General features: G+C 52.0%; 1 protein-coding gene across 2 annotated transcripts in view; it reads left to right on the plus strand.

The window, feature by feature from the left end:
* Positions 1-26,140, plus strand: part of LDLRAD3 (low density lipoprotein receptor class A domain containing 3) — a 212,734-nt gene that overhangs the window by 54,116 nt on the left and 132,478 nt on the right. For both annotated transcript variants that reach the window (XM_045825744.1, XM_045825746.1), the window contains exon 2: positions 9,340-9,486. In XM_045825744.1, the coding sequence (XP_045681700.1) occupies positions 9,340-9,486 (147 nt within the window). The remainder of the gene's footprint in view (positions 1-9,339; positions 9,487-26,140) is intronic.

Below are 26,140 nucleotides of genomic sequence, written 5' to 3' on the forward strand. Positions count from 1 at the left end.
GGGAGGTGGGGCTTCCCTGGTTTTACAAATGGAGACTCTTAGCTCGGAGAAGGTGACTCACTTGTCTGAAGTCACACAGCCAGTTATAGTGGTAAGAGAAGCAGGCATTTGGTAGTTGTGCCTGGGCGTGCCAAATCACGGCCGCGGCTGCCTCGGTCGCCGCTCAGCCTCCCGCAGCCACATGCTGAGGGGCAGGGCGAGGAGGCAGATGGCCGTGCGCTGTTCTGAGAAAGAGAGCTTTACGGTGGCTCTTCCCACCCTGGTGTCTCCGGGAGGTGGTGTTTAAAAAATATCTGACCTTCTGGCCAGGCCTGGCTATTTTTATTTTTGGAATGCCATGGCTTAGTAAGTTGGGTGGGTAAATCTGTCTTGTGAGATGTGTTTATTTTTCCCCTCTACAATCGGCTGCTACTCTGCAACTGTTGCTGCCTTTCAGCAAATGAAGAGTTCGCGAGAGACCGAGTCTCCTGGAGGGATGTCCTTGCCTCTGCTCTTTTCTCCCCAGTGAGCACACTTGCCCCTTTTATCTCTCCTTCTTTTATCGTGGATGGGGACTTTGAAGCTAGGATATTATTGGTAGACGGTTCCATGTGTCTTTCATAGGTTTTTCTCCAATATTAGCATAATTTGTGTTCTTTATAATAAATTTTCTTAATGAAACAGTATAGAAAGGATCCAGACAGAGTCATGCAAAGAAAGCCTGCGTGCCTCCCACCCAGCTCCGCTGAATGCTGGTGTCTTGTCGTGCTTGCTTACTTCAGGCTGCTTTAAAGGGAGAAGCCTTCTGGTTGAAGTTTATTGTGTGCCTTGTGGTCCCGTTTGTCAGTGGGTATCCCCTTTCCTGCATTTGATGTTTTCCTTTCCTGTACGTTTTCAAAAACACGTTCACATCTGTATGTATCCATTGACCTGTGATACGCTGCAACTTGTGTTTTTTGCTAAGCGTTAGCTTTCTCAGACTTTTCCGTGTTGATTCTTGTCACCCTAGTTCAGTAAAGGGAGGCTCTGGGTAGTAGTCCATTATGTGGATGTACCCTGAATTTTCATCCATCCTCCTTTTGATGAACATTTAGCGCATCTTGCAATTTTGTATTAAAGCCGTGCCGCCATGGATGTTCTAAGGCTCTTGTCTGCGCCCAGTTCCCCCAGGCCCAGGGCGTGTACCACGGGGCGCTGGCTGGGTCAGAGGGCAGTGGTGTCCCCACCTCGCTAGGAATTGCCAAACTGCTGAGTTCCTCCACCGCGGGCCGCGTGTGAGCTCCTGTAGCTCCATGTCACCTCACCACTTGAGATTGCCACACTTCAAAAATTAGGAATTCCCATGGCTGTGAAAGAGAACTTGCTTGTTTTGTTCATCATTCTTTGACTACAACTGAGCCTGAGCATTTATTAAGTGGCTGTTTGAGGCTGCTCATCAGTCAAAGTAGCTGTTTGTGTGCTCTGTCCAGTTTCCACTGGGTTGACTGTGTTTTCTTACACGGTCTCATAAGACAATCCCAGGTGTCGGTGTTTGTGGTTGTATGTGGCAGGTACTGTCTCCTGGTTAGTGGCTTATCTTTGAACTTCGTAGTGTCTTCTGTCTCCTGGTTAGTGGCTTATCTTTGAACTTCGTAGTGTCTTCTGATGACTAGGAGTTTTACAGTTTAATGCAGTTGGTTATATTTATCAGTCTTTATGACCTGTGCTTGCTTGAGTCTTATTCCAGAAATTATTACCCTGAGCTCACGGAGATATGCTTTTGGGCCTAAATGAAGCTCATTTAGTTTTCCAGCCCTTATTAATCCTTCATTTGCATTGGTATTTTTCATACGTGCCCCGTGTAGGTGTGTCTTTGTGGAGCAGAGGAGAGGCTAGAACGGTTTGCAGTGACTGTAAGAATTGTTGCAGCCGACCCTGGGCAGATGGGGCTTGGCTGAACCTGGGGTCAGAGCAAAATCTTTCTTCTTGACCCTGTGGCTGTTTCTGAGAGGTGCTAAAGTGCAGGGGCGATCGGCTCTCTCTTAAGCCTGGCTTATCTGCAAGCCTGATAAAATCAGTCATAAAGTTGTCCTCTTCAGTTTAGTCTCACCACCCGCCCGATTCTCACTTCCTGCTGCTGCTGCTGCAGTGGTGGTGGTGGCATCAGCTGATGATGATTGAAGCTGAAAAGACAGAACACGTGGGGGACAGCGTCTGCTCCAGGTTCTCACCCGGGCCGACATGCACGTGGTCCCCGCGAGGACGTGGTGTGTGGGAAAAAGAGAACCCTGAAAAGGTCACCAGATTTCTTCACTTCCCTTCCTTTCCTCGAGGAGCTCAGGAGTGTCTGCAGTCATTGTGTTTTGCACAGAAGTGCCAATGGATTCAAGTGGGGTTTAGATAAAACCACAGACCTTGAGAGAGTGTCAGAACTGGGTGGCTCATTAGGAGTCATCAGCTTCTGTTCCCCAACCCAGTCAACAGGCATTTGCTCAGTGCTGGCCGGGGGTGCCTGGTAGTTCCTAGTTGTTGAGGACACAGTGGGGAACAGGACGGCCAAAGTCACTGTCTTCGTGGTGCGGGGAGCAGTCCCTGAACCACAGGGATCGATCGGGTCAGAGTGCAGTGGTTGTGATGGGACAGAGAGGGCTTGCCTTTGGATTGGCACCTGTGCCGGTTTGTCATTTCAGGTGTCTACCGGCCACCTTTTAGCTCAGGAGTGGGTCCTGAGGCCATGTCCCCGACCTAAGAAGGGTTTGAACACTTTAAAGTGGTCGACAAAAAGATAAACTTTGCAATAAATGTTGATGGTAGGGAACACTAGCTTTGAACCTCAGTCAGGTGAAATCTCACCTGTCCCCTCAGAGGGTTTCATTCTTCTCGTCAGTAGATGAGAAGAAAACCGTATTACAGAAAATTGTTCTCAATAATTATGTTTTGAATTTCATCAATAAAAACTTGGTGGAATATTGTTTTTTCTCTTCTTATATAAGTACCTATATAATATCTTTCATTTGGCCTCCTGACCTGCACAGCCTAAAATGATTACTGTCTAGCATTTTGTAAAAAGAGTGTGCAGCGGACTGACAGACGCCTGTTCCAGTTGTGCCCTTGGGCAAGTTACGTACTTCTACAGTCTATTTCCTCACCTGCCGATGGGCATGGAACCTGTTTCATAGTGCTGCCATGAAGGAATAAAAAGACTTGATGGTGACCTCCTGCTGTGTGTCAGGAGCTGCAGGAGATGGTAGATCTTCCCTAGTGAGGAGTCAGTAATGATTGATTTCTTAAAGGCTGCTCAAGGGAGCGCGGGGGCTGGAGACCCGGGTGGGCCGCGGCCCAGCGCTCCCCTCCCAGGGCCAGCATCTTCCCGTGCTGCCGTCCAGCCCCTGAGCTGCGGACCTTGGACCCCGCACAGGCTGCATCCTGACGGCCCTGCAGATCCCCATGACATTAATGTCGCTCCGACACAATTTTTCTCTTGAAACGCAATGGAGCATAACTAAAGAATGTCAGTAACAGCTTCGCACCCTTAATGAGGCTATAAATACAGAACAAAAATAATTTATAAAGCTCTTTCCCGGTAAGGAACTGTCCTTTCCCTAGACCTTTTCACTTTCTCTTTGCTTTTCTCATTAGTACTGGCCATTGGCTTTCTTTGCCAACCCACTCTTAGGAGGAAGCAAAGCATTCAGCATTTTGGAGCGGTCGCTGCTTCGCCCTGCATGGGAGAAGCAGAGACGAAAGCGTGTGCAGTGCACATGCAGGGCGGACAGCTAGGCCCACTCATCGTCCATAAATTTTCCTGCGGAAAATTGCACGTGACCTTTCTTCATGGTCAGTGTAAACTTGAAAGCTGTGCATGCCAAGGGTCACCAGTCCTGGGCTGAGTCCATGAGTCATTTTACACCTTCTCCAGTTTCTTCCCTTGAACAGAGGGGCAAATGGGGCAGGGCCGTGTGCAGTCTAGACAGAGCTGGGGACCTGGCCACGTGCAGGTACTTGCAGCCAGAAGCACATCCTCACTTTGGTCTCAGGCGTCCACACGTGACTGCTCCCTTCTTGGTGACCGCCACAGAGCTCCCCGTAGCAAGACTCTGGCAGGAAGCAGTTTGATGAGAACCAAATGGTCCTGGGATGTGCTTGGGACAGATGTCCCTCATTCCATCCGACTCTGACGGCACCATGTGGAGCAGTCTGCAGTTACAGGGACCTTCAGGGATTTTCCGGGGATGTTTACAAACAGATCGCTGCAGACCAGTGCGCTCGGTGCTTTGCATGTGCCTGTGCATGGAACATATGTGTTGTGTTTGAAGAAGTGAGTCAAAGGGAAAACAGATGGCTGTTTTCAGTGGCCTCCTAACATCATGTTTGCTGGCACCAGGCAGTGGGAAGAGGTGTGTTAACTCTCTGGGGAGGTTCTAGGGAAGGTCTGTGTGAGAGCTGCGGAATGGAATGCTGCGCCGTGAGTGCGTCTGTGCACATGTTTGTGTGTCTTGCTGTGCTGTTTGTGGAGCTTGCAGACTGGGTCGTCGGGAAGCCAAGGATGAACACGGAGGCGATTGGGCAGAAATCTGGACACAGGGCCCGTCGATAGTTTGCAGATGTCAGTCCTCTACCGCATCCTGACGGGGGATGTCCCCCAGGGCGGGCGTCCCGAAGATGAGCAGGAGGAGAGCAGAGAATGTGAGGACTTCAGCCGCTGGAGCAGAGTGCCCATTTCTCAGCCGGGAAAGCCAGTGTCACTGGCTGCCCGTTCCAGGAGACTTGGGGCAGACTGCGGCCGCTGTGTGAGTTTTCGCAGCTACCTCCGCCTCGGCCCCTCACCGAATAATCAAGTTGTGGGTTCCAGAAATTTCAGAAGAAGCTGCTTCCGCAGACTGTTTGCCTCTGCCCGGTGCGGGAGGACTGGGGGCTTTTTCTTTCATTCTCGGCGAGATGGTGTGGTTATTTTAAGTAAGTGATGTGCCGTGGGGAAAATGGCAACTCTTTTTCATTTCTCAGCTTGATGAAAAAAAGAAAAGGGACGAGGAGAAACCCCAGGTAGCCCACTTTGTGCCTAATGCTTGTCTTTCTGGATTCTAAATGTGTCCCAAGACACCGAGATGGGATAAATATTTCAGCCACTAGAAAGTCCTGCTGTCGGGCTGGAGAGATTTCTCACCTCTTTTCAAACCGACAGCGTAGTGATTCACTTGCACAAACCCACACCCCTGTGCTCCTTATTTTTAACTGTATAGGTGTAGATTCCACTCCCCTTCTAGGGAGACAAGGCAGGGAGTAGATAGAACTTTCCAAGCAGGAGTCTGGGGATGGGGATAAGTAACTGCACGTTTGGTTTTCCTCTTAGAGTGACCACAGATGCTTACTGGGGACCACTGAGCACCAGATGTCAGGGATGTGGAACTGAGCCAAGGGCTGGCCCTCTGCCTTGGGGGTGTGCAGGCTGGTGGGGAGATGGCACAGATACATCGGTCAGCGCAGGTCGGGATAGAGGCAAACGAGTGCCAATATCAGACTGAGAAGTGGGAGCCACACTAGACTGGGTGTCAGCGCAGGGTCTCACCATACGTGACCTGAAGCTGAGGTCCGAAGGGTGAGTGAGACTAGCCAACTGTGTTAGTTTGCTGGGGCTGCTGTAACAAAGGACCGTGGATTGGATGGTTCAAATGAAATGTATTTTCTCCCGGTTCTGGAAGCGAGAAGTGTGAGATCCGAGTGTGAGCGGAGCTGGTTTCTTCGGAGCCTGTGTCCTTGGCTTGTAGGTGGCGGTCTTCTCCCTGTGTCCTCCCACATGGTCTTTCCTCAGTGCCAGGCTGTGCCCTCATCTCTTCGTGCACGGAGGCCAGTCGGATGGGGTGAGGGCCCACCCTCACGGCCTCACTTGAACTTAACCCCCTCTTTGAAGGCCCTGCCCCTGAGTTCAGTCACATTGTGAGGGACTGGGGGTTAGGGCGTCAACACAGGGATTTTGGGAAGATGCAGTTCATCCCTTAACACCCACAGCATCAGGGGGACGGCGGGTGGAAGAACCGGGGTTGGTGAGGAGCATGTGTGGGGGCCTCACTGCGGGGCAGGGTTTGTGTCCAGGAAGTGGTTGGAGATGACGCTGCAGAGGGAGGCCGGGGCTGGGTCACACTGGGCCTTGTCAACCATGGCAGGAGTTCTAGATGCTTGCGAGGGCACCCAGAAGCCATCAGCAGCCTGTTAAAACCCCCCTCCGCTGTGGAGGGAAGGAACTGGGGGCAGTGAGAAGTGAAAGTTGGCAGGTGGGTTTAAGCCAGGATTTCTCAGCTTTGGCCCTGTGGACATTTCAGGCTGGATGATGCTTTGCTGTGAGGGCCGGCCCTGTGCACTGCAGATGAGCAGAAGCGTTCATTCCACCAGACGCCACAACCAAAAATGCTCCCAGATTCTGCCCTGTGTCCTCTGGTGGGCAGAATTACCCCAGGTTGAGAACCGGGCTGGCAGCGTGGGTTGGCTGGTACCAGCTGAGTGAGGCACACTGGATAGGTTTGGGGAAGATTTTTGAGGGTAGAATCAATGAGATTTAGCCTCTCTTTGCCTTGGTTTCTCCTCTTGCTTTTGAGTTTGATGATACTGTCGTTTCCCTAAGGCACGAGGCCCTGTGCCCCCTGCTTGCATAATGGGGTTGCTCAGAAGAGCCTGAAGAATGTTCCTCTGTGTTGTCAGTCACCAGGCCCTGGGGATCCTGGTCCCGCCTGCGGAGCTCTGAGCCCTGTGGCTGGCAGGGCCACCTGCCTGTGACAGATGTGGTATTTAAGTCTCTGCATCACACCCTCTCATTTGTCAGGTCTGTGGGCCGCCAGCCTGTTGACTCTCCAAGCAAGCACTTTGGAATCTAATCTGGCCAATTCTCTGCCTCCGGAAATCTGTTTATCAGAACAAGATTTCACAGTTGCAGTGACTTTTCAGGGAGCTTGCCTTCGAGGAGCTAGTGCTACAAACGCAAGCGTAGGTGATTTCCTAATAAAACAGCATGACAGTTATGTTCTGGGGCCCTGAAGAACTCCCTGCGCACTGGTGGGGCTCCGAGCAGCTGCGTGGAAGCAGCTGGAATGTGTGGGATTTTCTGGGCTGTGCATTCCTTGTCTGGCCAGGATCTGGCACCTGGCCGTCCCTCAAGGCTTCTGCCCTGTGACTTCCCCTCTGCCCTCTAGAGCCCTCGCCTGGAGGTGGCGAATTGGTTTCGTGTTCTTCTCAGGGCGGGTGGTGGTGTTTAAGGAGTCCAGTCTCGAGAGGGGTTTCGACATCGGGTGTGGGCTCAGTGGACGCAGTGCTGTGATTATGATGTCTGGCTGGCTGGCTGGTGGAACAGGGGACATAGTGGCACAGTATGTTTGCAGTTCCTGACAACCACGGCTCATTTTTTGTTCCCTGCCCTTGAGTGTGCTGGGTCGGGCTTTCTTGCACTGTTTTGCTGTCTCGCTCTAAGCCTGAAGGGCTCTGAACGTTCCATCTCTGTATCCATCAGTGTCCACTACAAATGCCACCTCGTTCCTTGAACCTTTCCTTGTTGCCTTGAATTTTGACTTCAGAACAGTGGGGAACTATTCAATGGCCTTTTTAAAGTGAGGAAGGGTCCTGATTGATTTGCTCTTTCGAAAAGTCCCTCTGGCCACAGAGAGGGATGTGAGGGGTGGCAGGGCGGTCAGGCTTGGGAGACTGTGGTAGGAGCCCTGGTAAGCAGCGGTGGTGACCTAGGCTGGACTCAGGGCTGTGGCTGTGGAGACTGGGGTGCTGCACTTGGTGCTTGGCCATCTGTAGGGGGCGACTGAGTGAGGAGGGGACATGGAGGGTTGTTAGGGTTCTGGTGCGGGCAGTTGGGGCAGGGTGAGGCCCCTCACTGTAGCTGCTGTTGTAGAAGTCTTCAGTGGGCTTTGCAAGCTCATTTTCAGTAGTGAGACGTGCATGCCCATGATTAATCCAGCCCCGTGGGGCAGCTGGCCTACAGCAGTATCCACAGCACCGGGGCTGATGTGGTACTGCTTGTTGCCTGCTCGTCCCAGTCCGACACGTTGAGTGTTGCCCCAGTAAGCACCACAGTCACACGGAAGAGTAAGTGCTCGTCTCTGCCTGGAGAGATCAGGGACACTTCAGAGGGAGAGTCACACAGACGCTGTATGCTACCAGCTGCTGACAGGGATTTGTGAGGAGACCCCATGGGCCGAGAACATTCCAGGTAAAAATAATAGCACGTGTGGAGAACAGTGGCGTGAAGGATGTGGTGGCAGGGGCCTGGAATGAGATGCTTCTCGTTGGCAAAGCTTGTGAACGAGGATCGTGAGCTCCCTCTGCTCCCGCTACCTGCAGGGGGGTCTGGGCGCCCCTGTTCGTCCATGGCGGCCAGACCGTCAGGATGCCGTGTGCCTTTCCAGCCCTGGTTTGCATCTTTGCGTTTTCAGGACCTAGCACGAATGTCTGGTCACAGATGTTCAGTAAATGCTCGTTGATGACTCAGGAGGGAGCCCTGGAAGGTTTGGTCTTTTTTCTTCTTTTACCGTGAGACTGTTTTACTTCCAGATGGATCCTTATCCCCTAGCCATCCATCACAGTGATCAGATTGATTAGATTCCGGCTTCCTGGAAAGTCTGCCCCCGAGAGTCCATTGGTGGATGCATTCAGCACCCTGCCCCCATGCCCTGTTTGCTCCCTAGCCCAAGAGCACCCATGGGTGAGGCCTTGGCGTTTTGTGACTCTGTTCAATGGGGTTGTGTCCAGACCTTGGGGCCGGTTCAACATCAACAACTCTTGGCAGGCAGTCCAGTGGCCTTGGGGGTGAGAGGTCTTAGTTCAAGTTTCAGTTTGGCTTTTCCCCCTCATGTGACCTCAGGCAGATTGAGATTTTGGGCTTGGGCTCCCATTTGCTAAAGTGAAATTATCTGCCAGTATTCTTGTCAACTGGGCCAAGGTTCAAAGGTTCTGTGATTGTAGGACCACAGAGTCCGAGGCCTGGCGGGCACGCACAGCTCCTGTTTTGGGAGCCTTTGGGAGGCCAGTGCTCACTGCTGTCCAGGAACCTTCATTCTCCCCGCCACTGGCCTGGAGAGACGTTGGACTTTTACAGCCCATCTTCTTGACGGAGAAAGAAGAAAAGTCAGTGAGCACGTAATGTGTGTCAGACACCTGCGCCGTACTTCTCGGTGTTTCTCCATTTAGTCCTCCCAGAATCCCCAGTGGTAGGGCAGAGAAGACTATCAGTCCATTTCACAGATGAGGAAACTGAGACCCAGAGAGGTCAAGTCACCTACCTGGGGCCTTACCTGTACAACCCGTGCCAGACAAGAGCGCTTCCAGTTGGGGGCTCGGGTCCTTGCCGTATTTGTCAGGCCTCTGATATCCATGTCCCCCCTCCAACAGACAGCCAGCTGCTCCCCGGGAACAACTTCACCAACGAGTGCAACATTCCGGGCAACTTCATGTGCAGCAACGGGCGGTGCATCCCGGGCGCCTGGCAGTGTGACGGGCTGCCCGACTGCTTCGACAAGAGCGATGAGAAGGAGTGCCGTGAGTGCCCGGCCCTGCTGGGGTGGGGGTCAGGGTTGGGGGTCCCGAGGCAGAGGAGCAGGTCCTGATCTGGTTAGACCCTGGGCATTCGGCTTGCTGTCCTTGTCCACACTGTAGTTCTGCCTCAGAAGAGCGTGGTCTGGGCAGCCTGGTCTGGGCAGTGGAGCCACAGCTCTGGGCGGGCAGAGGTCCCCTCCCCCAAGCTCTCCCAGCTCCCACCCTGGGGCCTGTGATTGCCTTATTTTACGCACGAGGAATCTGAGACCTGGAAGTTATGTAGCTTCAGTATCTACCAGCCAGCAGGCAGCTGACCTGGATTTGAACCCAGAGTTGCCTGACCCCAAGGCCCAGGCTGATAACCATCTTGCACATCTCGTACATCATGGAGCGTTCTTGACAGTTAAGTGAGGTGTAGCACTGTGGCAAGTATCCAGCAGCAGGGAGCTGGTACTGACAAGATCGTCCTTTGCTTCCACATGCCCTTTCCTCTGCCAAAAAGGCCTGGGCATCATCTTCAAATGGGCGCCACCAGGGCCTTGGAGTGTCTCTCTGATCCTCCTCACCCACCTCCTTCAGCCTCTTACCCATTTCATGCCCTGAAATATACGTGAGATTTGGGTGGGGGGTAATCCGTGAGAAAGGAGGCAGCTGGGATGTGAGTGGAGGGTCGTCCAGGGTGTCTAGTGATCATGCCCCCTGCCCTGGAGAGGTAGGTGAGTTCCTCTTCCTCCCAGAGTGTGGCGCTGCAGAGGGAGCCCCGCTCAGCACCCCAGAGGCCGGAAGCACACCCAGGAGTGCTGGCCCCTGGTTAGTCTAGCAGGGGGGTCTGCACAGTGGGACAGCGATTCTTGGGTCTTTCCCCACCTTCAGGCAGCAGGCCTCTCTGACAGGAAAGTGTGTGTCTGACTCTGAACTTGTTGTCTCTCTGGAAGCCAGCTGAGGAAATGTCTGGGGCAGGACCAGTCATTTGAACTTTTAACATAGCTGGTACCTGGATTTGAGGCCAAGTCTGCTGACCCACAGGAAGAAGCGCTTTGTTTGGCATCCACCTCTGGAGCCAGTCAGCAACCAGCGCCACCCGCCCCTCGACCCCCACCCGGTGATGTGTGTCCTCAGGCGAGCAGCCCGCTCCGAGACTGGCCCTCGCCTGGACAGGGGTCCAGTACTGCTGCTGCCTGCCTTCCCTGCCCTGCAGGGGGGTTTTTGGAGGGTGGGTGGGCAGCGTCTTCTTTAGTGGGGAGTATTTCATTTTGGTTGTTGCGCATGATTTTTCTCTGAATAGCCCACTATACATATTGTACTTTTATTTTTGCAGTTTTTAAAAAAGTATTGTCTCTCTCAGCCTCTTGTGTTTCTAGCGTGGCTTCAACATTGCTAAAAATGTAACATTTGTCATCTGAGTTTCCAGTGACATAACGTGTAAACTCCATGATCTGTCAGCTTCGAGCATTAGTAACACTGTACAGATGTGTGGAATGGCCACTTTTAGGATGTGGTGTGTCCTTGAATCTCCAGTAATTGCGAAATGTCCTGGGCTGAGGGGGATTATTCAGCGCAGGATAAGTTTGTGGAAGAATGTAGGGCTGGGAGCTGAGACCTAAGGTCTGTTCCCAGCTTTGTCAGTAGCAGCTGTGTGGTATCAGCGTCCTCTGTGACGTTCGGTGTCCCATGTCAGCCCAGTGCCATGACTACAGAATCCACGCGCAGACTGGAAGACAAGGTAGAAAGAGACCATGGAGGAAAAAGATGGCGCGGGCAGCTGCCTGGCACTGTTTGGTTTGGTTTGGAACAGGCTCGTCTTGGCTGTTCTCCATCCTTCTATCCTCATTTCCTATCCTTAACCCCCAAGTGGAGACTTGATTGACATTTATTTAGTCTTTTGATCAAAACATAATTTAACAAACCATACACATAAACACATGCATTAAATAAAACCCTCTCCTTTGTTACTTTTTTCTCCTTTTTTTGCCTTTAAATAAAAACAGAAGAACACTAGAAAGTTTAGACAATAGACAGAAAGAAAAGAAGTCCTTTTCTAAAACAAATTCAACTTGCATTTTAAATTTCTGACATATGGCCTTCCAGCCTAGGTGTTGAGGGTGCGAGCGCTGAAGATACAATGCGTCCGGATCCCAGGCCATCCTCCCCCCTCGCCCAGATGCCCTGTGGTCTTCGGGAAGTTACCCGAATGGTCTAAATCTTGGCCATTGGGAGGATTAAGTGAGAGTTCCTAGTGCTTCTATTCCCTCCTCTCCAAAACGAGCACAATAAGGCTTTTAATAAGCATTGTTGTGAAGTTTGAATGCATGTTAAGCACACAGCATAAGGCCTGGTAAACATCAACTGTTAACTGGTCAGCCTGCACAAACTGTTTAAGCTGGTCGTCGTCATGGAAACATGTGATTGAGCAACTTTTATTTTTCTTCTTCTTCGCATTGGAGGCCCTTTGCCACATTACCATATTTAGCATTCGCAATTGTTGTTTGGTGAGGTTGCCTACTATTCCCCCCGAGTAGATGTACTGTAGCCTAACCATTCTGCTATTCTTGGCGGTTTAATTCTCTTTCATTTTTTTTTTTACTTCTGCTGATCAAATGGCTGAGGGTCAGTTAAGGAATTTATACATACCCAGAGGACAGAGCCAGGAGGGGCTGAGCTGAGGTCTCCAGGGTAACCGGCTGGCCTCTTCAGAATTTGTGTCGCTTCCCCCCATGTCTTGCTCAGAAGTTGCAAGGCCCTTTCTCTGATGCTTTGGAGTAACTCGGTACTTAAGGAGAGGAGAGCGAAGGCGGCTGCTAGTCTCACCACAGAGAGGTGATTACCTCGAGTTCCTTACGAAGTAGCTTTGGCCTTTACAAGATGATATGCTTCAACAAGGAGAGTTCCTGCCCTCCTGAAAGGCAGAAGAGCCCAGAGCAGGTGCCGTGGTGGGACAGGAGGCAGCGGGCAGCTCTTCTGTGCACACAGCAGAGGAACAGTTTCCATAAGACAGGGAGGGACGCTTCTTTATCATAAAGGTACTAAAATTGTGTATTGTGCAAAATGGGGAAGGGGGGCATAGAACCAGCGGGATCACACACACGCACACAGCTAGTGCTCTAATGGAACCGCGGTTAATGAGCATCTCCAAAGTTTCCATCCGGGCTTTTCCCAGTTGCCACCAAGGATAGGCATTATTATATTTCAATTTCTTTCCAGGCAATGTTTCAGCATTTTAATATCTTTATGTATTTTTTCTGTATCATTTTTAATTCTTAGATGAATAGTCCGTTCACTTGGTATAATGTTTATTTACTCATTACTCAGCATTTATGTTGTTTCTAGTTTTCCACGATTAGAAATGGTGTTCACTGTTCTGAACATGAGGGTGGATGTGACTTTCCCTCTGTTTTGAGAAATTTTCTTAATCTAGATTCTCAGAAGTGAAAGGACTGGGTCGAAGGACAGAAGCTCTTTCTGGCCCTTGATTCAGACTGCCCACTGTCCTGCTTAAGGCTGGCACCAGCTCGGTCTTCACTGGCATCGTGAGAATTCCGGCTTTATTAGTCTTGGCAGGGTTCGGCAGTATCTTAAAAAATATTTTTATGGTTCATTTAATAGATGAAAACAGATATATATTTTAATTTTTATTTTTATTATCTAAAGAAATTGAATGTTTCCCTGTACCTCTATTTACTATTTATATTTCCACCTTTGTGCAGTACCTATTAATGCACTAGAATAAATTTCCATCTGCGTTGAGTCATTAAATTTTCCACCTCATGAATCTGGAGAACCTCCCTTCATAGAGTTTTGAGAGAAGACGCTCTTTTTGGGAAAGTTTGAGTGTACTTCTGTTCTTGGTTAGTGAAATGCCCTAAATAATCACTTTATCTAAATAATTTTATTTTTTTTTTGGTAATAACAGGACTAGAGATATGTTTCAGAAAAGCAGGGACGCTCCGTGCTCCATGAGAGCACTCTGTGGCACTGTGCCCTGACTGGAGTGGAGCTTCCTCTGGGCTGCACGTTGAGTCATGTTTATAACTCATTCGCTTGTCGCAAGCCTTACGAGGAAGGGACTGTCATTATCCCCAGACGAGGAAACGGGGCCACAGAGAGATTGGCAGAGCTCCCTCAGAGGAGGGACCCCAGTGGGGTCCCGCCGTCTCCCTCTGCACGTGGGTTGCTGTCACTCTACTGAATGAGGGTCTCCTCTGTTACCACGCTGCTTTTGAAAAATTTAGAAACGTCGATAATGTTTTTCTGCGTAAATGATTTCTGAAATGCTGGTTAGCCCTGTGAGTCTGTGAAGGAGGAGACCGCACTTCTGTGACTGCCGCTGCTGTGATGATAATGCAGCGGTCGAATGCCAGGACCTCAAAATCTGCCTCCAGCTCTGTGTTGGACTGTAGCTGCCCCCTCTCTTGTGTCCTGACCAAATGGGGGCGAGATTGTGGAGGTTTGAGATCCACAGTTCTTTTTTTTTTTCTAGGAAAAATCATATTGATCCTATCTTTGATCAGGCACGGACAGACTTTTAAACCTCCGGCCCTTTTGTTTGTGTGGGTGGGGTGGAGGGGCATGAGAGGAGATGGGGAAGGATTCAAGGATTTTTGTCAAATGGTGAAATTTTAATACATCTCTAAGTTCAGAAACACTGAAAAATAGGGGCAAAAATGGAATTTAAACTTTATTTGCTTTTACTGTCCCCAGCTACTACTTGAGCATGACTTTTAAGTGCTCTGGTGTGATGGCAGAAATCCATGAGCTGGGGTTGAGAGGGTGACTTGGGAATCATGGTCACCAAGAAGCGTTGGAGAGGAGGAAAGCGGGGGCAGAAATGCCTCCTCTTTTCTTTTCATCCTCCCTCTCATCTTCTGCCTCTAGGTGGCGCCACATGTAATGTTTTCTTTTGAATGTGGTGCCACAGGGCTCACAGAGCTGTTAATGGAATTCTCTTTAGCTTTGAGCTCCAGGGAGGCAGCCAGACACCAAAGCTGGTGCAGAAGGGAAGGAAACACCTATTTGAAGGCCTGAGGTGGGCTAGGTGGGCTTTGGGACAGCAGGGGGCCTGCAGGTGTTCCCCACCCTCCAGAGTGGCCTCCACTGGCTCTGTCCCAGCTCAGTTGGAACCCCACACAGTTAAGCACCTGTGTGGATTTTGATGGTGGTATTTTGCCTCATCACCTGAACTGTCTTCTTCAGCCTCCACCTTCACGCTACTATCCTGAAACCAGAACAACTCCCTGTGGCTTCTAAGGTTTTAGGTCTAGAGCCTGGAGGAGTGACAGTCTCCCAGGGACTGTTTTCTGGCCCTCCAACTGTGCTCTTGGTGCCCTGCGCCCGTGGTGAGGAATGGCTCGCAGTCCAGATATTAGGATCTCAGCATAAATTCCCAGGCTGTCACCTGATGGCAACCTAGGAACCTTCCCGGCTTGTCAGGCCACACTTGACCTGACATGAATTTGACCTTACGCAGGCTTTTCACAAAGGGCCCTGGTAGCTATTTGAAGATGCCAGCAATTTTACAATGAGTTGAGCAATAGAGGTGAGGGGGCGGGTAACCGGATTCCGAGCTATTATTCTTTAATTTAGCAGTAATCCAGCTATTTCACCAAGATACTTAATGCTCGGGTCACATGCCAAATGCCCCAGGAAATGAGGAGGTGTCTGCAGGGTGGATGTGGTTGCTCCTTGTTCTCTCAGGCTGCTCTGCCTTCCCTGAGAGCAGGGGGTGGCGATGGGCTGTGGCCTAGGAGGGCAGCCTGTCAGTGAACTCGTAGACGCAGCCACAGTGGAGCTTAAAGCAAAAGTGGCACAGCACCATTGTTACGGGTTGAATTGTCATCCACCCGCTCCTTTCCTGTTCATGTTTTGAGGTCCTAACTCCCAGCAGCTCAAAATGCAATCTTATGTGGAGGTAGGGTCTCTGTAAAGTTAATCAAGTTCAAAGGAGGTCTTTAGCCTGGGCCCTGCTTCCATACGGCTGTGTCCTTATAAAAAGGGGTCATTTGGATGCAGAGAGACATTCAGAGGGAAGGCGTCTGAAGGGACAGAGAGAAGATGGCCATCCACAAGCCAAGGAGAGAGGAGGCCAGGAGCAGGTCCTTCCTCCCAGGCCTGTTGACACCTCGACTTCGTGCTTCTGGCCTCCAGAACTGTGAGACGGTGAATTTCTGTTGATGGAGCCACCCGGTTGTGGCACTTGGTTATGATAGCCCTCACAAACTAATCCAGCCATCTATCCGTCTCACTTGCTTCTTAAAGATTGTTGCTTAGTGAGTGACAGCTGGCCCACAGCTGTGTCACAGGATGACATGCACAGACATCCCACTTCCATTTTTTCCTTTAACAATTTGAAAGTAAGAATCATACTGTTATGGGTTGAAGTGTGCCCCCCCCACCCCTGCAAAATATGTCAAAGTCCTAATCCCCAGTACCTGAAAATGTGACCTCCTTTGGAAACAGGGTCATTGTGAATGTAATTAGTTAAGATGAGGTCATACTGGAATCAGGTGGGCCCTTAATTCGACATGACTGGTGTCCTCATAAGAAGACAATGTGTGAATACAGGGACACAAAGCCACGTGACTATAGAGGTAGCGATCCGATTAATGCAGCTGCAAGCCTTGGAACGCCAGGAATCGACAGCTGCCACCAGAAGCTACAAAGAGGTGGGGAGAGATCCCACCCAGAGCCTCAGAGGGCGCATGGCCCCCTTACCCCTTGATCGCAGACTTCTGGCCTCCAGAAACGTGAGAGAATCAGCTTCTGTTGCTTAAGGCCATTCAGTTTACGGTGCTTTGTTTTGGCAACCCTAGGAAACTAATGTAGTTCCTGGGGCAATTAAAGCTATTGGACTTCGGTGGGCTTGCTTAGCCCAGTAGATGTGGGTATTCTGTTAACCTCCCGGCCCCCCGCCATCCCACCCGGCCTCTCCGGAAGGATCGCGCCCTCCATTTCTGCTTGACACACTGCCTTGCCGCGTGATCGAGGTGTCTCTTTTTCTCCAGGTCTTGGTTCTGGCAAGCCATTGTCATGCAGTGAATGTTACAAGCCTTCTTTCTGAAGTTGAGCTTCAGAAAACAGAACTGGCCCTCACAGAGCCTAGGGAATTATCATTGCACTTCAAAGCTATGTCCATTAAATACAGACTGAAAACTCGCCCTCCTTCACGGTGCCCCTTGTACAGAAGAAATCCAAGACCTTTGCGTGTTAATGTTGCCTCTTTTCTAACTTAGTCATTTTGTTTGTGTATTTGTTTTTAAGTATCACAGGTAGTACTGGGTATACCTCCTATTGCACTTAATATCTTCCATCCCAAATGTGAGGCCATAAATTCTGTGGTTGAGAACAGAGGCCCATGGGGCCAGACAGTGCTGGGTTCTACCCCAGACTCTGTGTGGCTTCTGGGGCCCTGGGCCCCACTTCACCTTGCTCTGCACCTATTACCCCTCCGTCAGATGGGGATACTGAAACCAGCGATGCACACTCCACAGGTGATATTGAAAACATTAAGTAGGTGGTATGTCCAGGTGATAAGCCTTTTAGAAATGAGCTGACCTCAAACAACAGGCCCTGTTTCCTGGTGCAAACAGGGGGGTGATCAGCTCTGCCGACCACAGGGCATTTTTGTTCTAAGCCTTAAATCATCTAAGGTATCTGAGGCTTGCAGCTGGGCGCCTGGTGCAGGCTAAGCATTTGGTAAGTACTAACTGACATTATTCCCTTGATAAGAGCTAATGATACTCTCCTCGAGCCAAAGTCTGCTGTGACATCACTGGCCTGTGCGGTGCTAGCTGTGAAGGTTCCAGCCCACCTCTCGCCCACTGCCCCAAGGCCCCACTCTCCCTTGCCCTCCACCCCCTGCCTTCTCCTGCTGTCTTCGGGAGCCTACACTTTAGAAACACCTTCCTTTGCTGGGTCAGTATCTTCTTTTCACTCAAGAGAATCTTGAACACACGGTCATGAGCTGTTAGGAAATTCTCTTTAGCTTGGAGCTCCAGGGAGGCAGCCAGACACCAAAGCTAGTGGAGAAGGGAAGGAAACACCTATTTGAAGGCCTGAGGTGGGCCAGGCAGGCTCTTGGGACAGCAGGGGGCCTGCAGGTGTTCCCCACCCACCAGAGTGGTCGCCACTGGCTCTGTCCCAGCCCAGCTGGAACCCCACACAGTTAAGCACCTGTGTGGATTTTGATGGTGGTATTTTGCCTCATCACCTGAACTGTCTTCTTCAGCCTCCACCTTCACGCTGCTGTCCTGAAACCAGAACAACTCCCTGTGGCTTCTAAGGATTTAGGTCTAGAGCCTGGAGGAGTGACAGTCTCCCAGGGACTGTTTTCTGGCCCTCCAACTGTGCTCTTGGTGCCCTGCGCCCGTGGTGAGGAATGGCTCGCAGTCCAGATATTAGGATCTCGGCATAAATTCCCAGGCTGTCACCTGATGGCAACCTAGGAACCTTCCCGGCTTGTCAGGCCACACTTGACCTGACATGAATTTGACCTATGCAGGCTTTTCACAAAGGGCCCTGTAGCCGTTTGAAGATGCCAGCAATTTTACACTGAGTTGAGCAATCCAGAGCCCTCTGAAACTTTCTGGGTGTATTAGTTCCTTGGGGTTCCTGTAGTACAATCCCACATACCAGTGGGTGAAGACAGAAACCTGTGTTCTCATGGGTCTAGAGCCTGGGTGTCTGACATCAGGTGTCGCAGGACCATGCTGTCCCCGAAGGCTCGAGGGCAGGGCCCTCCCTGCTTCCTCGCTGGCCCTCCTTGGCTTCCGTGGCCTGCAGATGCGCACTCTGGCCTCTGCTTCCATCGTCACTGGCGTTCTCCTGTGCACCTGTCTCTGCATCCCAGTGTCCCTCTTGAAAGGACACCCATTGTTGAATCCGGGTACACTTTAATCCAGTGCGACCTCATCTTGACTTGGTTATATACTCAAAGACCCTATTTCCAAACAAGGTTGTGCTCACGGGCTCAGGACGCTGACACACAGCTCCACTGGGGCCCTGTTGAGGAGGAGGCGAGCCCAGTGCCCCCAGGACGAGGCCTTCACATGGAGCTCCATTCCGTGTAGGTTCTCTCCGCATCTGCTGGGGCCAGTTCGTTGCTGTGTATTTTATCTCCCTTTGTAGCATGGTGGTCATGGGTGAGGAGAGGTTTGAAAGCATGGGAAGAGTGCTTTGTAATGACAAAATAAATGTTAAAAAAGAAAACTCAGCTGTCCCCTGGTAGCCTTGATTCGGCCACTTCACAGTAAGGAAAGTGCTCTGAATGCTAGTTTGTGTGTGTGGCTGCCTGTGAAAGTCTGTGCCTTTAAAAGCCACGGGGGTGGGAGATGCCATAGCTAAACCACTACCTATGGCTTGCTGCCTTCCAGCCCACCTGGGAGGAAGCCGGGAGGGCTTCCAGCCAGCTGGAGCAGCTGCCACTTTCTGTGCATCCTGCACAAAGACCCTAAAAACTGGAATTGGTTGCCAGTGTTTCTAACACTTGCACATAAAAACGGGGATTATCAGATTTTCTTGAAAAAATCAGATTCAGCGTGAGGTTGCTCTCCGCACTCAGAGGACCCGTCTCCACTCCGCCTCCACCGTGCACCTCCCCGCCCAGCTCCAGCCGAGGCCTCCAGTTCTCCTTTGACCCTAAGGCAGGCATCTTCTGTCCTTCAGGTCTCTGACATTGAGGTGCTTCTCACAAGTGGTGGGGTAAAGAAACATGGTGTCCCAGATTAATTGGCAGTTTTTTCTTCTTGGCTTGTACGTAACATAGGACATGCCTTGTAATTGGCAGCACCTTGGAGTCAGTGAAATGCTAGTGGTTTTCTCTGATCGTGAGCGTGTGATGGTTCAGCCAAGGCTGCTGACGTTTCCAAACAGAAACATGCACTGCGTGCGTATGGTTTCCTTGGTGCTGACTGGGAGGGGGCTGGTTCTGGGGCCACACTGCCTGCATTGGGTCCTGGTTCTGTCACCTGGGAGCTGTGGGACCTGGGCAAGGTACCTCAGCCTCAGTTACTTTAAATCCTATGGAATATTTATGAGGATTGAATGAGCTAAAACCTTGAAAACCCTTCACAGAGCAGCTGGCACATAGCAAGAGCTCAGTAAATATTAGCTGTAGTCTTGCTGCCTGCACAGAGTCACGTTTCTGGTTTATATCCCAGCTCTGCCACTGGCTGGTTGCTCCCCGTCTTGGAGCCTCAGTTTCTTCATCTGTGAAATGGGAGTAGGTCTGAAAAAGGGGGTGTGTGAACATCAGGTGTGCCCGGGCTGATGTCTGGTGCAGAACAGGCACTTCATAAAGTGTGCTTTCCCATCTTCTCCCTTCCCCAGCAATGCGTTATTCCTGGAGAGGGAGTCTCCCGAGTTGCCAGAGCATATTTGATCCAGGCTCCTTCGGGCTCCTGCATTTAGTCATCAGAGATGGGCTGGAAGGTGCTCCACAGATTCTGATTGGCTAGGCTGAGGAAGGTGGACTGTTCCATTTCAGAAATCCTGTGCACGTCCAGAATGGCCCCACATTCATGAAAATGAGCGTGTCCCCTTCTCTGAACCATGTTCAGAAGACAGGACCCAGTCATCCTGTGACAGCCCTGATTTGAGGGGTGGGGTGAGGGAGCCCCATCCCAACCCCAGTGTTCTTAAGCCCCCCCCACCCCCACCCCTCAGAAGTGAGAAGAACCAGACTCTCTACTAAGAGCCCTGGTGCCCCTTCCTTGGAGCTGGGGTGGGAGCTCTCAGACTCCCGCCCCAGGGAGAAGTTGAGGTAAGCACCCTGGAGCCTAGAGGGAAACTGGGAGGATTTGTCCATGTTAGTAATCTCCCTGGATTTTAGTAATCTTTCATCTTTGAAGTCACCAAAGCTCTCCCTTCTTAGAAAGTCTCTTTTTATTATTTAGTTAAGCCCCCCCCACCACCACACACACACATCCCTGCTGGTGTCATTCTAATCCTATGCTAATGTTGACAGAGGCTTGCAGGGCGCCTACCAAAAATGCCACCAAGCTCCGTCTGGTTTCCGGCCCCTGCTTTCCTGACAACTGCCAGTTGCAATGACAGTGAGTCATCCTATAAGTCAACTCTTTTGTACAAATATCAGCCTCGCTTATCTCGGCAGTCCTCCTGCTGCCGCCTGTGGAGAACTCCGTTCCACTCAGCACCGTGCGCTGCCTTCCCCCGGCCGCGGCACGAGGAGACTCCTAATGAAGGGCCGGGGCTGGGAGGGGCCACACCGCGAGCCGCTGGAATGCGTGGGGCCGGGGCGCTGGGCGCTGTTGTTCAGGCTCGCTCGCGGTGCCAGCTGCCAGGACGTGGCGGGAGCTGCACGACGACGTGGTAACAGGCTCCATAATTGCTAATAAAATTTAAATGGCTGCATAGTCACAGAACATCAAAAAAAATTATTTCTCCGGCACGTCCAGGTCTTGCTGATTCAAGCTGGGCCGTGACCAGGCCGCCTTTTTATTTTTGTGGGCAGACTTGCACTTGCTGCTGCGACACAGCTAGCTTGCAGTTGCCGAATGGCTTGTAAAAAATTCAGAGACCAGTGAGAAAGGAGTAATCAGAAGAAGAGGATGTGGTGCCTGCGTATAATGCAGACACGTGACCGCGGCATTCTTTTGCTAATAACACCAGAACGCTAGTTTTCTGGCAGTTCAGAGTGGGAGACAATGTGGTCGGAGAATCTGGGGTCAGAAGGTACGGCTCTGCTGCAGAAACATTTCGGGAACTGTCGGCTTTTGGCACGGTTTATACCGCGCCCTTGGTTAGGATGGCGGCAAGAGGGCTCCCGTGAAACACAGGGCATGTCTCAGGGCCGAAGGCTGCCGGGGTGTCTGGACTCAGTGGCTGGAAGGGGAGGGAGTGAAGTAGGTTACATGCGTGTAGTTCCATGTTCTGGGCATGGCAAAGCTTCATGTCAATTCCAAGTCGGCCCGCAGTCTCTGAGCCCTTTGGAAAGCCGCGGTCTGCATTGTACCTGAGTTTTTTGCTGTCTTTAGGGCCTTTTGTTTGTAGAGGGGGACAGGGAGTCTGTGCCTCCCATCCTCCATGGGGCTGAATCTGCAGGGGTCAAGGACTGTCTTGGCTCCTGTTGTCCCTCGGCAGGTGGGAGGGTTATTGGCTTCTGCAGTTCCTTTGGGATCCAGCAGTAGGACCTGCCACGTTCACTGACCTGAGCTAAGAGAAAGTGCTGGAGGGAGGAGAGAGGGGCGGGGTGCAGGTGGGGGAGGGGGCTCTGATGAGGAGCCTGTCAGTGGTGTGTGGAGAGCATCAGATGTCCCCGAGAGCCAGATGGGCGGCCCACTTTCTCAGCGATTCCCTGGTGGTCACCGGCGTGAGATGTTTCTTTCTCTTGGCTGATTCGAACATTTTGGCCGGTGAGGGGGGATCCTGGAGCACGATCCTGCCTGTGGCCGTGCGTCTGTTCCCCAGCCTGCTGGGGTGCCATCGCCATCAGTGTGCCGCGTGTCCTTTGGCCTTTCTCCGTGGCGCGCAGCCTGCTCCTTGATGCGCGAGCAGACACATTCTCCGCGTGCCCGGGCAGCAGGCCGGCAGCCCGTGGGAAGCCGAAGGAGCCTCTGTCGGATGACAGGGAGCAGATGGGCTTCGTTTGGAACCTGGTGGGTCTCTGGCACTCGCTGTCTGGCATTCAGAACCAAACCAGGCTTGTTCCCAGTTCCCTGGAATTGAGGACACTGGCTAGTCTGATGCTGGGAAGGGGCGAGGGAGAGAGGTCACCTGCTGCCCACAGCCCCTGTGTGCTTTGGCGCAAGGCCTGGTGCAGCACCCACCTCCTTTCCTGTCCCTGCAGCTGCTCAGGACCACTCTAGGATGGAAATGGGGGCCTGGCACCCGCTCTTCCTCCAGTCCCCCATTCAGCCGTTCCTTGGCTGCGTGCTGGGATGTTGGTTCCTATGGTGACTTGAGGAAGACCCTGCCTGGCCACCCTGACTTTGGGGAAGGGCCGTGGAGTGGCAGTTATGACTCAGGCTCTGCCATTGTATTGTTCGGGTCAGCTGAGATGTAGCCACTGGGACATGGTTAGGTGTCCGAGAGCTTTCCTGGCGGTGGGAGCTGGAGAAGGCAGGGAGAGTGGTGATGGGGAGTTGGCGTTTGTGGGAGGAGACAAGGAAGGAGGAGGAGGAGAGCCTCAGACTGCAGTGCGGCTTGTTTAGCCAGGCCCGTGGGGTGTCCCGGAGCCGGACGTGCCTGTGCAACGAGTCCTGAGGGCAGTGGCTGGGGCTGTCATTCATGCTCCCTGCCCCAGGAGATCTGGGTGCTGCCTTTCCCTGACCCCCACAGCCACGGATGCACTGTGTACATGCTCCTACCACGGATGAATTCATTAATTCATTTAACAGACGTATGCAGAGCACCGTGGAGACTCTGGGGAAACGCTGACAGAGGAAATCCCTGTCTTCTGAGAGACCCAAGTCAGGCGAAGAGATGAGTCAGTGAACAAGCATTTGCAGTGGGGTCTGGGAGGGGGGCATGACCTCGGTGCTGTGGGACCCCACAGGAGGGACACCTGGGGCTCCCCGGAAGTGTCTGGGAGAACCACGGCCTGAGCTGGCACTGGCAGGGTCAGGAGGTAACCCTGTCACAGGTGGGCGCACCTGCATGGAAAGGGAAGACCTAACAGGGCTCAGGGGTGGAGGGAGGGGGTGCGCCCAGGTGTTTGGGAATGCCTGAAGCAGTTCCCGGGGCCGGTGGGGAGGAGGAGAGACTTTCAGGGGGTATACAGAGACATGTGGGGGGCCGTCCAGCAGGGCCTTGACGGCCGAGGGAAGGACATTTGCTGTGTGCCTGTGGTCAAGAGCCTGATGAGTGGGTCATTACCATGCTGCCACCTCCCATCTGTGTGGCTCCAGGCAAGTCACCAACCCTCTCTGCACTGCAGTGACCACAGCTGTAAAACGGAACAGAAGCAGGTCCGTCTCACGGGGCTGTGAAGACTGCTCTCTGTAAAGCCCCGGGAACAGTATGTAGTTCCGGCCATCACTCTTGCTTTAAATTCTCCTGTAAAAAGTCACGGGAAAGCCATTGTCAGGGCTTGCCTGCCGCCATCAGACAGTCACCAGACTCCTCACAGTGACGTGATTACTGCATTTGCTGAATGAATGAGGGAGTGTTGTAGCGTTTTCTTGATGGCTCAGCATGAAGCTGCTCCATGTGATATTACCAAACGCAACTTAAAAAAAACCTCATACCTCAGTAAGTCTGTTTCCTCCTGAACAGTAACTGAATGACGCTCGAGCTGTCGGCCAGCTGGGGCTCCCAGGCTCGCAGGGGCAGCTGCCAAACAGACTTTGCTGAAGCTGCCTGAGGGTCGCCTGACCCATCTGTTCAAAACCTGCTGGAACAGAACCCGCGTGGGTGGGACCTCAAAACTGGCATCTGAAACCAGAGGCGCAGGCGAGCGGTGTACCTGCTACACTGAGATGCACCTGTCCCGGGATGAAACTGTCAGTCTTGAGGAAGGAGGGGTTACACCAGGCAGTCCTTACATTGTCAGCCCCTTTCCGTGTCGGGGAAGGGGTGCTTGGTGTCTTCCGAGAAGCGCAGGCAGGTGTGTTGGCCTCCAGAGCAAAACCTGAGCAGAGCGCACTAAGTGATGGGACGGCCACGTGCGAGGGGTTAGAGCTTCATGTGCTTTTCAAGGACTCTTTGTGCGCATCGTCTCCTGAAGGAAGCAGCTGGATCCCAAGTGCTCTCCGAGCCAGAAGTGAAATTCTTGGCCAGAGGTGCCTGATTGTGGATGTCTGTCTCAACAAGGAATGCCAGCAAGAGTGCATTCCCGTCAACAGGGGCATCTCTGGGAGCGGGGTTTGCCCAGGAGGCGGTGTTTGGGGTGCTTCAGAGCACGCAGCCTGGCCCAGGCCTGCCTAGGTTCGTTCCTCAGCATCCTGGGCAAGTCAGTTCATTGCTTGGTACCTCAGCCTCCTCATCTGTAAAATGGGAACTAATTTAATAGTGTCTACCACATAGAGTTTAAATGCATTTATATCTGTTACATGTTTGGGACAATGTTTGACCCTTACAGAGCTCTTGACGAGAATTAGCCATTTTTATTACTAGTAACATCATTTTCACATACACGTGACAGGTAGTCTGTAGGTGATGGTTAAAGTGTGTGGAGGGTGTGGGATGCAGCTCTCTGATTTGAGGTGCAGCTCTCTGCAGTGAGGGGTGGGACCTCTCTCACTGCTGCAAACTGTGCATCTTGGAGTGTCAAGGCGTAGGGAGGAAGGACGGATGGCCTCAGAGGGGAGGGGAATTTGGACCCTGTGAAAGCAAAGCAGCTACAGGTCTCTCTCCCTCTCTCTATCCACATTCAAGGACATGCTTATTGATTTTAGAGAGGGGGAGGGGCGGGGAGAAAGAGAGAGGGAGGGAAACACCGATGTAACAAAGAAACATCGATCAGCTGCTGCTTGCACGAATCCTGACCAGGGACAGAACCCACAACCTGGGCATGCGCCCTGACTGGGAATTGAACCCACGACCCTTTGGTCTACAGGACAACACTCCAACCAACCAAGCCACACCGGCCAAGTCAGACCTCTCTTTTTTAATACCTAATGTGCTTTGAATACGATTTCATTCTGCAGAAAACAGACAAAAAGAGTGGAGTCTCACTGGACCAGATCCCTGGACTAGAACCCTAAGAAGCCTTTTTTCCCTTGACATTTGAGATTCCAAAGACCACACCATAATTGTCCTTTTCCAGAGCAAAGCTCACTTCCAGCGATCATAGCATGGGAGTGCTCAGAAATGTGTTTATTGTAATGAGCCGAACCCTGCTTTCTGGAGCCCTTTAATGGCAGCAGTGGGGTGCCGGAGATGCTCATACGTTCTCTGTCTTCAGAAATGCTCAGGCTCGTGATGATATCAAGTTCTAGCTTCACGAACTGCAGGCCATGCGACCGGGCCAGCCTCTCTGCCTGAGGAATGGGTGGAATGGACAGGCCAAGTGCTTCCGTGCAGTGACGGGCGGGTGGCAGTGGCGCCACTGCTCTGCTGACCAGGAGTGACTGGGGAGCATGCTTGGGCTCCTCTTCCTGCGACTCGGGAGGGGAGCTGCTCAGACAGCGGAGCAGACACGTCCTTGGTGGCAGGCAGTTTCCAGGCACTGCCACTAAGATCTCCCTTCAGTGCCATTGACCTTGCCTGTGGGCCACATGCCCTCAGGAGCCAGGCCTTTTACAGTTCCCATGAGGGCTGCCGGGAAGTGTTGTATGTGCACCCCCAATGTCGTGGCTCCCTCTTTAAAACCCTCACCCTCATGCTGGCCACCAGCCACACCCCGGACCAGGCCATGGATGTGGTCCCCCTCTTCCCTGTGCTCGGCAGGGCGCGTCAGGAGAAGACATAAGCTGCGGGTTGTGTGCAAACCAAATCTTGGCGAGTGTGAAGGACTGTGAAAACAGTACATATGTGAAACACGCTCTCGCTGTGCTCTCGGGCGTTCCGGTTCTCTGCCAGGTCCTCCCCTTGTTCTGCATTTCACAAATATTTTGTTTTTCATTCCAGACAGTGGGAGTACAAAGGCAGATTTGTTTCATCATTTAATTCGCTGATACTGCCAGGCTTTTTCTCCTGCTGATCAGCAGACTTCTCACAGTCTTACATTTGAGGCTGACCTTTAGGAAAATTACACAGGAGCAGT

The sequence above is a fragment of the Phyllostomus hastatus genome, unplaced genomic scaffold, assembly GCF_019186645.2.
Source record: "Phyllostomus hastatus isolate PE091 unplaced genomic scaffold, TTU_PhHast_1.1 phas_scaffold_585, whole genome shotgun sequence".
Taxonomy (NCBI): Eukaryota; Metazoa; Chordata; class Mammalia; order Chiroptera; family Phyllostomidae; genus Phyllostomus; species Phyllostomus hastatus.